This window comes from Tympanuchus pallidicinctus, unplaced genomic scaffold, assembly GCF_026119805.1.
Source record: "Tympanuchus pallidicinctus isolate F22 unplaced genomic scaffold, pur_lepc_1.0 scaffold12, whole genome shotgun sequence".
NCBI lineage: Eukaryota > Metazoa > Chordata > Aves > Galliformes > Phasianidae > Tympanuchus > Tympanuchus pallidicinctus.
In genome coordinates, this window is record NW_026294637.1 from 14,121,322 (window position 1) to 14,136,935 (window position 15,614).

Sequence of the window (15,614 nt, forward strand, 5' to 3'; positions counted from 1 at the left end):
CCTCTGAATAAACAAGCACGCGGTTTTGAGAATTCTGGTGAGATCTTACTGAGTCCAGATAACAAAATACAAAGCCACCGTTCTACGTCACTTAATTTTTCCCATATCTAAAAGGAATATTTTTGCGCTTGGAAAACAATGTGTGGAAACCTCACGCAACCACAGACTGTTGAACAACTCCGATGTCCTCCCCTTACCCAACTCTCTCTTGGTGGGATTCCTTTTCATGTTTTTGTGTTTGTGTGTGTGTGCAGCATTTCTAATTGCAACTTCGCAGTAAGATACTCCTGTATCTCCTGTCAGTGTTGTACCTGGTGAACATTTTATCATTTACACCAAATTTGTACAAAACAAGACCAAAACAGAAGTCATGTATAGCTTGTGTTGTATCTGTACTCAGGATTTCTTGCAGAGCCCAGAGTGTTTCCTCATGTAATTAATCAATACAAAAATCCTTTGGGTAGAAAATACCTTCCCTTGGGATACTTCCAACGCTCCCCAGGGATGTGCAGTATAGAATATAACATAGCTGCACATAGTTCCTCACACATATTTTGATGTCTCAGTATCCCAATACGTATGCAGATGTTCGTTCACAGCCTGAATGAACCAGCACCCTCTGCTGTCACAACAGACACAGTGCTGCTGGGAAGACAGGCTGCACTGCAACACATTCCTGTCCTACAAATCTCAAATGCACACACACACACACATAGAATGGAATTGCTTTAAAACATTAACACTCAAAGCATTTTTATTGCTTTGTACAATATACAGATAGAAATTAGAAAGAGCATTTCAAGAATTAGACCATTTCCTCCAAGTATTCCACCATTTGCTAAGGCTTTCAAGATTCCAACCTTTGTCTAAATACTATCAGTACTGAGTGTACCTATAGGCACTGCCAGTACACTGGAGAACCCACAGCAGGATTCAGTCATACAGGTACGCCAACAAAAGCAGATGCAGCATTCAAGTCCCTTGAGACAAATATCTCCTTCTCCCTGAGGTTGTTTTCACATTCGATCAATTGCTTAAAACTTCTGTTTGAAAACAATACAAAGAAACAAAAATCCACAACCCATATCCACACGGCTTGGCATAATGCTGCCAACAGGCAGCCTTTGAACCCTAACAATTGTACCTTTATTCTCAGTCTCCAGGGTTTCTAATAAGACAATGTATTCCATTCAAGTTTTTAATGTCCTATTTTTAATGTCCTATCAAGTAGAGACACTGCATGATGATATATTTGAAACTTTAATCACTGATTTAAGGCCCTTCCCAACCATGAAAGCACATTCACTTTTGTCCTTGCTACCAAAGGATGCACGTCTGTCTTCTTTTTACAATGGCTTGGTTTGTGGACCAGATTTATAAGCCTAATATCTGGAAAAGGCTAAAGCCAGGGATTTTGTCTTAAAAAAAAGAACGATAAAAAAACACAACTAATTAAGCTAATGTACCTAAGCTGTTTAGAGCAGTCGTTTGATTAAACAGAGTCGGCTTCAGTTTACACCACTGTTCCCTTAGCTTTGATTTTACTACATTTGAAGCAAAGATATAGTTGATTGATTCATAGGAAAGATCCCACATCTGCGATCGAGTCAGATTAAATGTTTTTGCAACCAGTTCATATTCTTGAGACAGATCTGTTGCAAATACGCCTTTATCATCAGTCTAGAGTTAAATCAAAAGAAAAATAAAGTTTAAATTAGTTAAATTAATTGAAGGGTTTTGACTACACATTACAAAACAGTTTTACTTCGATGTGTTTCACATATTACTCCAGTTCTTCCATCTATTAAGTATCATTTCATCCTTACTTTGCCCTATTTTCACTTACAGTTAATAAATTACTCAAACACACAAGAAAACTTCTCAAACATAAATCATAACAAATAACATCAATTACCTAGAAAATACTATTTCCTATAAACATAGCTGGAAAGATGGCCTGTTAAGCACATCAAATATACATGTATTTACATAGTTTGCACGCATCATCTCCACACTCCTCTCTTTCTCAGATTTGTGAACTACATTAAATTCTGTATTCCTAAATTTTCAGGGAAGAAACTGTTTCATCCTCTGCATTTTGACAGAGTCAGCTCAAATAATTTCTACAGACTGAGGTACTGAAGGCAGCATCTTAAAAACAAGATTGAAAGCAGTCTAAAGATCGTCTATCTAAAAGAAACAAGTTAGGATTATTGAAGTGTTAATGAGATTTCCTATTTCTAACTTAGAGCCCTTGTGCCCCCTCAAAGAAGACTGCTAACTCTATCTCGTTAAATTTAAGACACCATAGTACCTCTTTTTCTGCTGCTTTTTTTATTGGCACGCATGAGCAAACTGCTATCTGACATGACACCACTGGTTATCTAGACTTATCACAATTCAAAATCCCAGAAATAATCTGATTGTGATCTATTTTTGAAACTCAGTGATATATAATAAAACAATGGACTGATGCTTGTTTGAATGGTAAGCATAATGCTTAGAAATACACACATGCTTGCACAAAGCTACAAAGTCTAAGGGGTAAACCAGCAGGATGATAGAGTGTAAAATCCTGCCATGTACTTGGCACCGTCATAAGGTGGAGAGAGAATTCAAGAGAATCTGAGAAGCCTTATTCAACACAATAAATTAGGATATAAGCACAAGCTTAAAAACAGTGATTCCACCCTTGCTTAAGTGAAATCCGTCCATATAAAAATATTTAAGAATGTCATTACATACTTTGCTGATTATATTTAATCTACATAGGGAAATGTCCTGCTTTCAATAAAAAGATTAATGTTAAGTATTTCAATTTCTACTACAAACATTTATCTGATGGAATATTATGATTTGCTGTAAGCAGATGATAGGCTGTAATGACATACAATGAGTTAGCACCTCAGCTCTAATTCATGAAAGGAGACATACTCCAATATGACTCTAGTTTTGCCCTAAGAACCTGGTTAAAAAACTTACACAAAGCACAGCAGGATGGCCAATGTTGTACCAGTATCCAAAATGGTGTTTATCACAGGAGGGCACTGTCTGAGTTTTGATGTTTGATGTCATGCAAAGTTCTAAGGAAAAAAAAACAGAATAATCAAATATATAATACTAAAAAATGCTTTCCACACATTAATGGGCTCGCTTCCTTCTAAACGAAAATTGAAATCAATTGTTTTCTTAATTTTCAATGCTTCAAATATTTCATAAGATCTTCTGATGAGCCCACAGTAGCCATTTTTTTCTTAACTACTTGCTGTGTGTAAAACATCAGGACCTTGCAAAGCACACACAAACACCACACAGCCTTTCACAGTAACCAAGGGTTATGATTTAATTTTGTTTTCATCAGGGACATCAATTGTTGTATTTTTTACATATTTGTGGCAGCCACCAAAGACAAATCAGAGTTACTGAATCAGCAGTATGCACGACATTCGTAAGTTCAGAGATTACCAAGTGACTTCCTGTTTCCTTACCAATAGGTATATGATTCTGTCTAACAAGTGGCACTAATTCTTCTGAGCCAGTTGTTGCAGAGTTGAGAAACGTTCCATGCCCAATCCTGTCAGGAGGCAGGCCCAGGAGAATTTTCGTCTCCTCCTCTTGATTTGGAATCTAGGGAAGAAGTATTTTACATTCCATTAAAGCAGCATAAAATAACGTAATAAATGATCACAACTGAGCTCAACTTCTATTTTCATAGCGTATCTAATTGAAACAGCGTATACAAGGCTAAATATCTGCACTGCTAACCTCTGAAGAAAGCAATAAGGTATGACAGTGATTGTCAAATTTGAATTATTAAACAAAGAAGCCATAATCTTAAAAGGATATGTAAAAGATAATCACTATTTGAAATTCTTAAGTGCTTTCAGTCAGAGGCATCAAATCAGCTTTGCATTCTTCAGTCTCAAAAGTACCCTGTCAAGGTGTCCTTCAACATCTGTTATACACAGTTGTTAAAAACACTGTGAGAGCCCCTAAACAAAGCAAAAAACAGATCACACAGTAATATGTTTTCAGATAAGTATGTGGGAATATGTTGCAAAAACCTCCTTAATAAAATAGAAAAGTACGAACAGTTTTATGACAACATCTATCACACTTAACTTTCTAAAGAAATAGAAGTATTTTCAGCATTCGTCAGACTGATCAGAGCAGACATCAACCACCACTTCAACAGACCGTAAGAGGAGGCTCTACTCGTTCTACTGGAATCAGCAGAATCAAAACAAAATTGAAATTTCACTCATGCAACTTAGAATGTGCAACTTTTACTATACATGACTTCTGACACTATACCAGAAAAACAACAGTGGATCTCCTGGAACATTTCCAATTTTCAAATCCATGCCTTCTCCCCTCCTGCCCCCTTTGCTAGGTATAACATGGTAAGAAACAATTCCACAGTTCTTACTCAGAACTGATTGATGAAAATTTACCTTTGTTTTCTTTGGTCACAATGCTCCAAAACATTACTGCTTTCTCATGAGAAATCTCTCAAAATCCATAGAAGCTACTGCCAGCTTCATCAAGGTTTTTATGAAATGGGAATTACAGAGGACTAAAATAATGAAAACTTTTACCTCTGAAAGATGCAGTGCCAGCTTCAGACCTGCTTTTTTTGCTTCTGAGAGGGGTTCAAAAAAATCTTGACCATGCCCTGCCTTGAAGATAGAAAAGCATCATCATTCTACATCTAGTTTTACAGGAATTCTCTAATTATATGATTAAGAAGTCTAGCAATATCAAAATACTTAGCTCCACTACAGTTACACTGACTAACTTTCCTTTTGCCACTACTCCACTTTAGACTACAGCACAGCAGGCAACGTTCTGCTATACAGGTGCAATTTTGACAAATAAGCTATACCTCAGTAGTTCAGCTGATGCCCAACACTGACCACTCACATCTTGATTTGATACCCTTTCCATAACTATCACCTAGAGCTATTTCATTTCAACTCAACAGCTGTCTTCAAATACTCTCGCTTTCTTAATATTGAAAGACCATTTGGTGCAACTAATCAAAACTTATACTCGTGCAGACTTGCTATAGTATTTAGTTCACCTCAACTCAGCCTAACTATCCCATCTAGCCTAACTAACCTATCAGCTCCAGGAAATGGCTGGAAACTGCAGCACAGGAAGTTCTGCACCAATGTGTGCAAGAACTTCTGTACAGTGAGGTGACGGAGCACTGGAACAGGCTGCCCAGGGAGGTTTGGAGTCTCCTTCTCTGGAGATGTTCAAGACCTGCCTGGATGCCGACCTGCTGTAGGCAACCTGCTTTGGCAGGGGGTTGGACTCGATGATCTCTGGAGGTCCCTTCCAACCCCTACAATTCTGTGATTCTGTAACTACTAGGACAATTTAGTAAGAGACACTTCCCAGATAAACACTGCTTTCCAGTGAAAGCAGCAGCATTTCTTTCAGCATTATAATCTTCTGATTCTTTGATAAGAGTGTTTTTTTCCCTTACAGCAACAGGGATTAACATGGTATCAAAACTATGAGTAATTAATTCAAACAAGCAACAAACGTAAGGCAAAACCTTAAAAGAACAAAGTATTTTTGGAACTGCCTTCTGCTACACAACATTAAATGGTCATCTTCAAGGACAGATCAAAGCAAAACAAAAACTTACATTTGGATCACCACTGAGGTCAAGTCCTACTACAACCCCATCAGTGGAAAGAAGGAATTCTTCAGCAAGTTTAACAGTCTGCTTAGCAACTGCTGGGCCATCTCTTCTATTTATTGCTATTAATAATCTTGGAGAGAAGTGTACAAGTTCAGTAAAACAAGCCAGAGTACCAGGAGACCAACAAATCTCACACCAACACGAACGGCACTTCACCTCCTTCATGAGCATTTGCACAGCAAACTGTTCAGAGAGTGAAGGTACTGAAGCACAGAGGAACACCAACTGGATAAATACAATAGCTTGTGAACTGCAGTAGCCATGGTGAGAAGGAGGGCAGGGAACAATATAATGTAGTGCTCTTCTGCTGCCTGCAGTACCAGGAGAGCAACCTCTTGGAGAGGCACACGTGAAAAATAAGAAATCTTCAACTTTCACAAACAAATCTAACAGGTTGCTATTGAGAATCTTTTATACAGGCATGTAGATTCATAGTCCATAAGCAACAACTGGCACCTTTTAAAACTTTTCTGATCCTTTTAACTACCTCTCCTTTACTGCAGGCTGCTTGTAGAGCTAATCCAGCAAAAGCATCTGCAAAGAATGTAGGCTCTGAAATAGAATCTCTAATGCATTTCCTTCAAAACACTGCCTTTCCTGAAAATATTGCAGAGAATGCACAGATTTAAAGCAGAAAAGTTTCAGTAAAAATGAAGATGAAAAATTAAATTTGCATATAAAATATCTTTCTATTCCATTACAAAGGTGACTTTCTGTAAGAAAGATTTTATTAGTCAACGACATGCTAATTTAAAAATGTACAGATATATTTTATCTGGTTTAGACAATTTTCCTTTCCATACTCTTTTGTAAACTTCTCTGCAAACCATGATAGAGCATCAGACTAGACAAAACCTTGAACAGAGGCACTCCATGGGCTCATTTACCTTACATCTATATCCAAGCCTTCTTCTTTACACTGCTTTATACCCTCAAGTACAGTTTCAACATACATCCTTTTGGTCATACCTACAAACACATACACATTTGGAATCAACATATGTGAATTAATTTATTTTTTTTTACACTGCAGACCCAGCTCTCTCGCCTCATTGCTCATTCTGCACCTTTGATTTGTCTCCACCTTTTTCTAATTCACGTAGTACTAATTAGCCTCCTTCTAAGCATCTCAGAGAAATAAAATAACATTATGAATCAGAATGTAGCAAAAGCAATTTTCTTATGTCTTTCTATTAAATAACGTTAAAAGAAATGGAGTAATAAAAATAAAATGTATCAGCTACTGAGTAGGAATCAAATGTCCTACTGAAGTCAGTAACTTAAATTCTTGGGTAACGGAATTATAACCAATGCATCTTTTTTTTCCTCAAAAATCTAACAGTAAACAGTAAAATGATATTTTCACATCACTACATTTTACTTCTACATTTAAAGTATATTTTAATTGATCCAATTGAATTTAACGTGCCTTGTTTTTAACACAGTCTTAACTAAACTTTAAAGCACATCAGACTTAGGAATTAACAACTAGGACAGACTATACCTGTGGAATTTTCTTCTCGAGGAGTGCTCCTTAATTCCAGATATTTGACACCATCATCAGCAAATTCTTTAACAACATCCTTAGTTATCTAGTTAAGAAACAGCGTATTCAACATCACTAAAATAATAGTTATAATGGCTTACACTCTCTTCTACAACTAAATGACACCCAATTATCTTTTAATGGAACGCTTAAAAGTTTTCGGGATGGATGCTTCCAGCACTTTGACCCTGGAAATACTCCCCATGGAAGTGCCTTCATTTCCCATACAGATACTAGAGCAGGTTATGATAAACAAGCATTTCCCTTTCTGAATGAGAAAACTCCTCACCTGGTGCATTTACAAACCCTTTCACAGCTCCTGTATCTTTCTATAATTTAAAAGGCCACCTAAAAATCCTTTTAGATAAGGAAAAGAGGATACTACATCACTTTATTCTCCCTATAGTGATCATACAACCATTCTTCTTGTTAATTTTGTAATCTGAGACAAGCAAAAGACAATTCCAGTTCTGTAGCTTGAGTACATAAATGGGACAAGAAACAAGAGACTATAATAAATTGAAGCTTTGCTACTGAGACATCATATTTTTAAGACACTATCAGTCCAAGTGTCTGAGTAGTAATAAGGACCACCATATTGGAACCTTGTTGCTTTAAAAAATATTAAATGGAAACATTATTTTAATCCTCTATTTCTAAATCAATGTGTTTTACACTAGTAACTTGAACGGACCTTTGTCAATACCATTGTTATTCAGAATTCTACCAACCAACCTTGACCTTGCACGTCACTTGCTTATTTGGAACTATTTTAACCAACTTACTAGTAAAATATCTTCAGTCCTTGTTGTAATCTGGTAGATGATCTGAAACATCTGAAAACATCTAAAATAAAAAGTCAGAAAATAAACACTGAACAGTAAATTGAGCATTCATATAAAATCTATACTGTGAAAACTTGTACTATGTTAATTAATCACCTTGTAGCTTAAAATGTACATGGGATTTTGTTTATAGGGCAACCAAGACCATCTCAAGGGCCACTTCTGATTTCAGAAGTAAGCACATTTGCAACAGAAATTATTAATGTCAGCGCGAGATTTGCATTTTCTTTCAAAATATTTAAGAAATGACTTTATAGGTACAACTAGAAAACAAAACCTGAAAGTTTTTATTAAACTGAAATTTACGTATATTTCTGCAGTCAGTATACAAAGACATAATTAAGCTTGCAACTTAATTAAAAGGTACATAGTAAATGGTGATCTCACACGTTTACTCACTCATCTAAGGTTCTTTTCTTTCCTTTGTCAATCACAGTCATTCCATTCTGGATCTGAAGGTATGGTTTCTGCACCATAAGTTTCTTCATAGTAGAAGAACTGATACAGCCATTCAAATGAGCATGAAGTTCCTAGGAGGCGGAAATACACTGTGGATGTTTAAGTGAGAAGGACAGCTTCTGCATTTGTTTTTGTACTACCACTCACGTATCCTGCATTACTATTTCACTCCAAGATTACAAATAACAATTATCTCTGTTTGGCCAACAATCTCTGCCCATTAACAGCACACCAGGATTAATTGTGTTCCATCACTAGTGACCGATTTCTGCTTTTCTCATGGCAACCTGACTTACAGGTGCAAACCCATGCCTCTCAACTCTGTTCCTCACTCCATCTTTGCTCTGTTTTATGATCTCTTGGCTGCTGAGGTACGAAATAATTACCTAGAGCCCTCCAAACTCAATCAAAACACATGCACACAAGCTTTGCTACACAGAACCCCCCGGCATTCCACTCTTCTCAGAGACAGATTTAGTGAAGTATTTCATAAAGTTGCTAATTGGAAAAATATTGAAATCTTTTTCAATAATTTTTCAAATTCAATTTTTCAGTAACTTTTTCAAAAATTTGATTTTAATGTTATAACCTATTACATCTTAGATTGCTAAAGCACTACATTTCCAGGCAGAGGAAAAGGGGTCTCATCACTTCACTCAGTGCACAACTCCAGCAGAACAGCAGGAGCTGCAGCTGCTCCCCACTTCGGGACATTGAACCAGGTGCACATTTCATGGTCTTCCAAGCAAAACACAGAGTTCAAACGGACATCAAACTTAAATCTAGACAGATGTATCTTATTGAAGAGGCACATCAGCACACACAGAGTGTGCAGTTTGGTTTTGCTGTGCAAACTGTGTGGTGAGTACGTGCTGCTGGCTGTTTTGGAAGCCCAGAACTGTAACACCGATAAGATGCAGCTGCATGCACCCAGAGATAGCACAGATGCACTAAAACACACCCTTCAGAACATGAAGCACTGTTATCAGGGACGGACCTCAGGTCTTGAAGGTAGCTTCAGGGTAAACAGGGCAAAATAAAGAAAATAAAGGTCAAGCTCAACTGTTTTAAATGGAAGAACAGACTACAAAAGCTGCAAATAAAAGCTCCAGAGCCTTCACAGCTTCATTGCTCTTCCCTCTCAATGTCTTTCATGCAGTGAGGGCCCTATATATACTGAGCACAATATTCAAGATGCAGCCTCACCAGAGCTGCATACAGAGGGACGATCACCTCCAGCTGCTGCTGGCTGTGCTGTCTCCCATACAAGCCAGGATGCCATTGGCCCATTGGCCCTCTTGGCCACCTGGGCACACCGCTGGCTCACGCTCAGCCAGCTGTCAGCTAACACCTCCAGACCCTTTTCTGCCACACAGCTTCCCTGCCACTCTGCCAGCCTGCAGCAATGCACAGGGTTGCTGTGACTGAAGTGCAGGACCCGGCCCTTGGTCACGTTGAACATCATCCCGTCGGTCTCAGCACAGCGATCCAGCTTACCCAGATGGATTTGCAGGGCCTCCCGCCCTCAAGCAGATCGACGCGTCCTCTCGACGCGGCGCCATCTGCAAACTTACCGAGGGTGCAACTCAATCCCCTCACCCGGACCATTCATCAAGTCCGTGGGACAAAACCCGCCGCCCCGTGCCAGCCCCCGGCCCACCTCCCGGCGGGCAGGCAGGGCTCTGCCCCTCTCGAGGCCGCGCACGCAGCCGCCGCCCGGAGCCGCTCACCACTTTGGGCAGCTCCCGGTAGAAGCGCCGCTCCCGCTCCCGCTCCGCCGCCATGACGGCACTTTGTGGCGCAGGGCGGGGCGGGGCCATAACGGCGCACCGCCCCGCAGGGCCCGCCGGGCGGAGAGTTCACGGAAAGCGCAACCAACGAGAAACTCAAGTACCGCTCCAACATCAAGTTTATTGAGTGAAACAACCGTCCGAGCACCGCGCCTCGGAGCTCCGGCTGACCGGAGGGGCGGCCAGGCTGCGGGCACACCGCCACGCCTCCGGCTCGGAGATCGACCTGCAGGATGGCTGGCTGGCACAGAACGAGATATTTCCACTCGTACACAGGTCAAACCCAACCGAAACAAAGCCATCCTGGAACTCAAAGGTACTGCGGTTATTTTGCATTTAGCTTTGAGCCTCAGAGCCATCTAATTGTAGCCCCATTTCTAAGTAACCAGTCAGAAGCAAAAGCTAGAGATGAATGCAATGAAGATCAGCAAGCACGGTGCCCTCAGGCAAATAAATTAACCTCCCGCAAGTGCGCAATGGAAAAAAAACATTATTGACATATATTGGTAATCAACCTTTCTCAGAAAAGCAGCACATCCATAAATGAAGGGAAATTAACTTCAATTTAGTGATCCACCCTTTTGTTTTACCTTATTTAAAGGCAAACTAAGTACAGATACTGTACGTTAAAATGTATCCACACAGAAAGAACAACTGTTCTTTATTCTATCTTAAGGGCTCAGACTCCTACACGCTTCTATAGGGAGCCCTTTCCAAGCAATTACTCCTCTTGGAAATTACAACTACATTAAATATAAAGAGAGCCATCTGCAGGTCCCACGTAGCCCACGCCAATTAGCAGCACATCAATCAGTGTCCATATTCCAAGTCCACCAAAGCTGAAGAGTTTTCCCAGACCTTCCCTCCACTGGCCCAGATAGAAACGATCTGCTCCAAATCCACCCAGGGTGATGCTGTGAGAATGAAAACAATTCATTACTTCTGTGTTATGTTATAGTTACATTTATAGCACCGGAGACTCGACAGTTTTTCCATTCATGGCAAGCAATGAAAACAAAACTTCTCTACTTTTCTAACTTTGTAGAAGCTTGAAAATAGTCTATAAAAACAGCACACTCATCCCTATACAAGAGCCAACTTCTTCAGCTGGTGGCAGGAATGACTCCTGCTGTGAAGGCAACTGTGTTACATTATGTCCTTAATCGCAGTCTTATGTATTTGTCTTGGAGAATATGGATTCTTGCTACATAATTCATCATTTTTGAACCTCTAAAACTTACTGGAAAATGTCAAAAAAAAAAACCCAAAAAACACCAAAAGAACTGCCTGTACTTTCAAATCATTGTTGCAGTTCTCTAATGGCTTAATGTGTCAAAAGCTACCTAAATAGTTTATTTCAAAACTGCTATGCAGCTTTCTACCTTAATAATTTTAAAATTAAAGAATCTTTCCTTTTAAAGCATTTCCAGCTATAACACTTGGAAAAGAAGCCTTAAAAAGTGTAAACTATCTACACAATGATCACTGATACCCATCAAATTCAGAAATAGCTACATTCAAGAGATTATTTGGATGATTTTCAGCCTTAATTGCTTTAAGCATATTATAAAGGGGGAGAAAACAATCTGAAGTCCACAGAATTATTTCAGCATTCTCATCTGTACTTCAGTACCTCATTACTTTATTTCAGTAGCTCATCTGTTACCATACAGAAAGCATGTCCCCTCTACTCAGAGAATCACTCGAGGCTTCAGAATCATTGGTATTTACTCTAAAGAAAGCACATCCAATGCAGAAATAGGGTAAAGGTTTTCTTTCAAGCTCTACTGAAGACAGCTAATACAAAATCTTCAGTCATCATATGCCTCCAAGTTCTAAATTCTAAACCATTATAAACTACCCACTGCACTGAACAATGTGGAACAAAGATTTTATACATGATACGTTCGCACTAATTCATGTCAGCTTAAGTTCTGCTAATAGCTCTTGTGTACCTTAGTGCCAGGGCAGTAGACCACTTATAACCTCCAGTCCAGTTGCAATACAGCATCTTTGGAAAGATTCTGTTACCTGAATGTTAGAAAAGGTTTGAACCTTACTGCAACTGACAAAAAAAAAATAATCACATAACAAGTAAGAAAATGACATATGAAGCCACACTCACTGTATTCCTCTAACAAGGCACTAAAAGGGTTGGCAGTGATTGAAACAGGAATTTTTGAGAAAATCTTACATTTTACAGTCCTCTGTAGACAATCAAACTTTGTCTCACATCAGAAAACATGAACGGTAAATGAACAAATAAACAGGGAAAAATTAAACTAGTGGGGTGACACCAGTGTGACTTTTTCCATTATCCTGAGACGTTTGAAATTGATTCTATTAATGTTGTGCAAAGTAGTTTAAGTCATAAAAGTTAACAAAAAGAAAGACCAATTTTCCCTCACATGAAAGGTATACAACAGTCCTGAAAAACAATGTTTGCAGTTAGCTATCACTTTCATAAACAAAAATTAAAACGCAACTGTAAAAAAAAAAATCGAATAGATTGATCAAGGTGCAGATTGTTACTGTAATCAACATAATCACTGTGCTGACTCAACATGAAAACGCCATTTAGAAAAATTCTTCCCAAAATCCCTGGTACGGCACTTTACCCAGACAGTGGATGTGGTCCCGCACTGTGCAAGTGGCATTGTATCGCTGCCGGGGACAGGAAACCGTCATGCAGTTTGTAGAATTGGTGCACACGTAGTCAGTTGTTGGAAGCTGCCAGCAAAACTGGCACGTCATGTTAATTGTAAAGTTCTCCTGCTCGTGGTTATTCTGATCCTACAAAAGGACAGCATTACCACTTCATTAGCAATCAAGAAACGGTCAGCTTTCAGTATCAAACTGCATCTCATAGATAGAAATGTTGGGCAAAATGTCAGTTGCTCTTTGTTACCTCCATATCCAGTAGAAAAATCAACATGATAAAAGTGACAAAGGTATTAAAACACAGTTTTAGTACTACTGCTTCTTCTACTCCAAATGAGGCTGCTGCCAAATTGACTGTTCTTACTCATTCGGTTTCAACCTCTGACAGACATTAGCCTCCCCATTCTCAAACTGGTTCAGTTCTCGTTGGTCAGCACGCCAATTAAACACAATCAATCAGTGGCTGTATGACAACAAGATCCAAAGCAAGAAAGGCAAGCAGAGAAGAGTAGGTCTGACTCTCTACCAACTGCCTGCAGATCAATCACAAAAAACTGATAACCTGCCTATGTTAACCTAACAAACTGCATATGTAAGAAGTTTTTAAAAATATACAGATATTTTATGACAAGATGTCACAGTTTAATTAACTTGCTCAAAATTAGTTTTAAAAATAATAGGTTACTTACAACACAATGAACATGTGGTTTGACTCTGCAATCAAAAGTGGCTGGCTTCCCATATATGCAGGAATAATTTGTGTTACATATCATGCAGTCTGGTGGCAACCTACTGCAAAGTCCATTGCTTGGACATTTGGTCACGTAAGCTGGAATTTCTGTACTTTCTGAAAGATGAAACATGTAAATGAAATTATAAAAAAATTCAAATTTAAAAAAGCAATCTAGTCTGAAGCATGCATATTCAAATACATACGTGTGTGTTGATACCATATAAAGGACTTCCCTTAATTTGCAACGTGCAGAATCTATATGACATAGCAGAGCAACTTGCAAGGATCTTGAGAAGTTCTGCTCTAGACAGCACGGCCCAGCACAACAACACTCAGCATGGACTTGCTCACATGTGTTCAGAATCACCTCTTAATTTACTCCCTGTCTGAAACACCTCTGCGTACCCTCAGGGATGTGCAAAAGCTGTGTTTAATTGCACTGGGAGCAGTAACAACTTCTTGCAGAACTCTGAAGTCTCTCCAGAATTTCCACCATCCATCATAGGCATAAAACACATGAACTACAATGCCAATTTAACTTTAAGATTTTATACGAACGAGTTTTCTAACTGTATAACGCAAATCATTTCTTATGGTTATTGAAGAGTAATTCTTGATATGATGCTCCACAACTTCTCTAAAAGAACACAGAAGTTTCTAAGACAGAACTGAAGAGCTTTACTGGTAACCTCAATACTCGGAGGAGAAAACCCACAGGGCTACAACACAGGGAACAGCAACACACTGTACCTGCTGCCCTGAAGTAGGGAGCATCTGTGCTTGTTGAAGTCAGGCTTTTTGCAAACGTGGACTGTGGCTGTGAATGCTTCGTGGCCATCAAAGATCCTGCTGTGAGGGGAGAAAAAAAAAAAAAAGTGGTATTTTTAGAATAAAGTGCACCAGGAACAGTTTGATTTCAGCACATTGGTTAACAGAAAAAAAAACATGGAAAGTGCAGTAATAATAAAAATATAAGTCAGGTTTCCCATTTTATAAATAACAAGATGTAAACATTAAATATCAAAGACGAGCAGAAGCGATTTACACCTTTCAGACAACCCACGCTGATGTTCCAGCTCAGCCTTGTTTTCTCACCGCTCATTTCCCACCGCGTTCGCACCGCGCACTGCAGCTGCTCCTCACGCGGAGCTGCGGCACGGGGCCGCGCCCGGGCAACGGTGCCGCCCGGCGGGCGTCAGGGGGCACCGCTCCGCCGCCCACCTCCAGGCCGCGAGTCTGAGGTCAGCCCCACCAGCAGCCCCGGCCCCGCCCGACCACCCCGAGAGCGGCAGCCGCCGCGCTGAGGCTCCGCCAGGCCCGCCCTGCCCGTCCCCACCGCCCTCCCCAGCCCGGCCGGGGCACCGCGCTCACCGCGGCCGGAGAGGACGTAGAGCTGCGACACGAAGAGCGCGACGCCGCAGAGCCGCCGCAGCGCGCTTCGCCCCGCCGGCGCCGCCATCTTGTCTGCTGCCGCCTCACGGCCGGCGCCTGCCCGGAGAGGGGCGGAGCGCGCCCGCCCGCAGGCGGTGCTCGGGGCCGAACCCTGCAGAGCGGTTCTGCTTCCCTCCCGCCTTCCCTCAGCGCCGCTGTCCTTCACGTGCTTCTCCCCGCATAGAGATAGAGTGTGTCCTGCAGGTCCTCTAAAAACTGCCACGGCTACAGCACGGATACACGTGTTAAAGCCCGGTACTGGAAAGGGCGGGAAGCTCATCTTAAACTCCTGCCCCTCAGTGCTGGAGCCCGAACACATCACGGGTCATGGAAGGTGAATGTAGCCCACACAAAACAAAACTGTCACAGATAAGAATATATGCTTAAAAATAGAAAAAAGTTACCCCAATCATCTGACATTAAATCCGTAAAG

General features: G+C 40.3%; 2 protein-coding genes across 4 annotated transcripts; both read right to left on the reverse strand.

The window, feature by feature from the left end:
- Nucleotides 1-727: 727 nt before the first annotated feature.
- Nucleotides 728-10,401, reverse strand: ADAL (adenosine deaminase like). Of its 2 annotated transcripts, none has more exons than XM_052671676.1 (10): nucleotides 10,297-10,401; nucleotides 8,507-8,637; nucleotides 8,048-8,108; nucleotides 7,221-7,308; nucleotides 6,604-6,685; nucleotides 5,660-5,786; nucleotides 4,599-4,679; nucleotides 3,489-3,627; nucleotides 2,983-3,083; nucleotides 728-1,680 (listed from the first exon to the last, which is right to left on the reverse strand). In XM_052671676.1, the coding sequence occupies exons 1-10, from the start codon at nucleotides 10,384-10,386 to the stop codon at nucleotides 1,453-1,455; spliced, it is 1,128 nt and encodes a 375-aa protein (XP_052527636.1). In that variant the 5' UTR covers nucleotides 10,387-10,401; the 3' UTR covers nucleotides 728-1,452. The 2 variants fall into 2 exon arrangements, with proteins under 2 accessions (XP_052527636.1, XP_052527635.1); XM_052671675.1 differs by lacking the exon at nucleotides 10,297-10,401 and adding an exon at nucleotides 10,064-10,189.
- A 56-nt stretch (nucleotides 10,402-10,457) lies between these two features.
- On the reverse strand, nucleotides 10,458-15,563 carry TM2D3 (TM2 domain containing 3). Of its 2 annotated transcripts, none has more exons than XM_052671678.1 (6): nucleotides 15,122-15,563; nucleotides 14,501-14,596; nucleotides 13,707-13,864; nucleotides 12,975-13,149; nucleotides 12,312-12,387; nucleotides 10,458-11,270 (listed from the first exon to the last, which is right to left on the reverse strand). In XM_052671678.1, the coding sequence occupies exons 1-6, from the start codon at nucleotides 15,498-15,500 to the stop codon at nucleotides 11,105-11,107; spliced, it is 1,050 nt and encodes a 349-aa protein (XP_052527638.1). In that variant the 5' UTR covers nucleotides 15,501-15,563; the 3' UTR covers nucleotides 10,458-11,104. The 2 variants fall into 2 exon arrangements, with proteins under 2 accessions (XP_052527638.1, XP_052527637.1); XM_052671677.1 differs by having other exon boundaries at nucleotides 14,501-14,599; nucleotides 15,122-15,559.
- Between the last annotated feature and the right edge of the window lie 51 nt (nucleotides 15,564-15,614).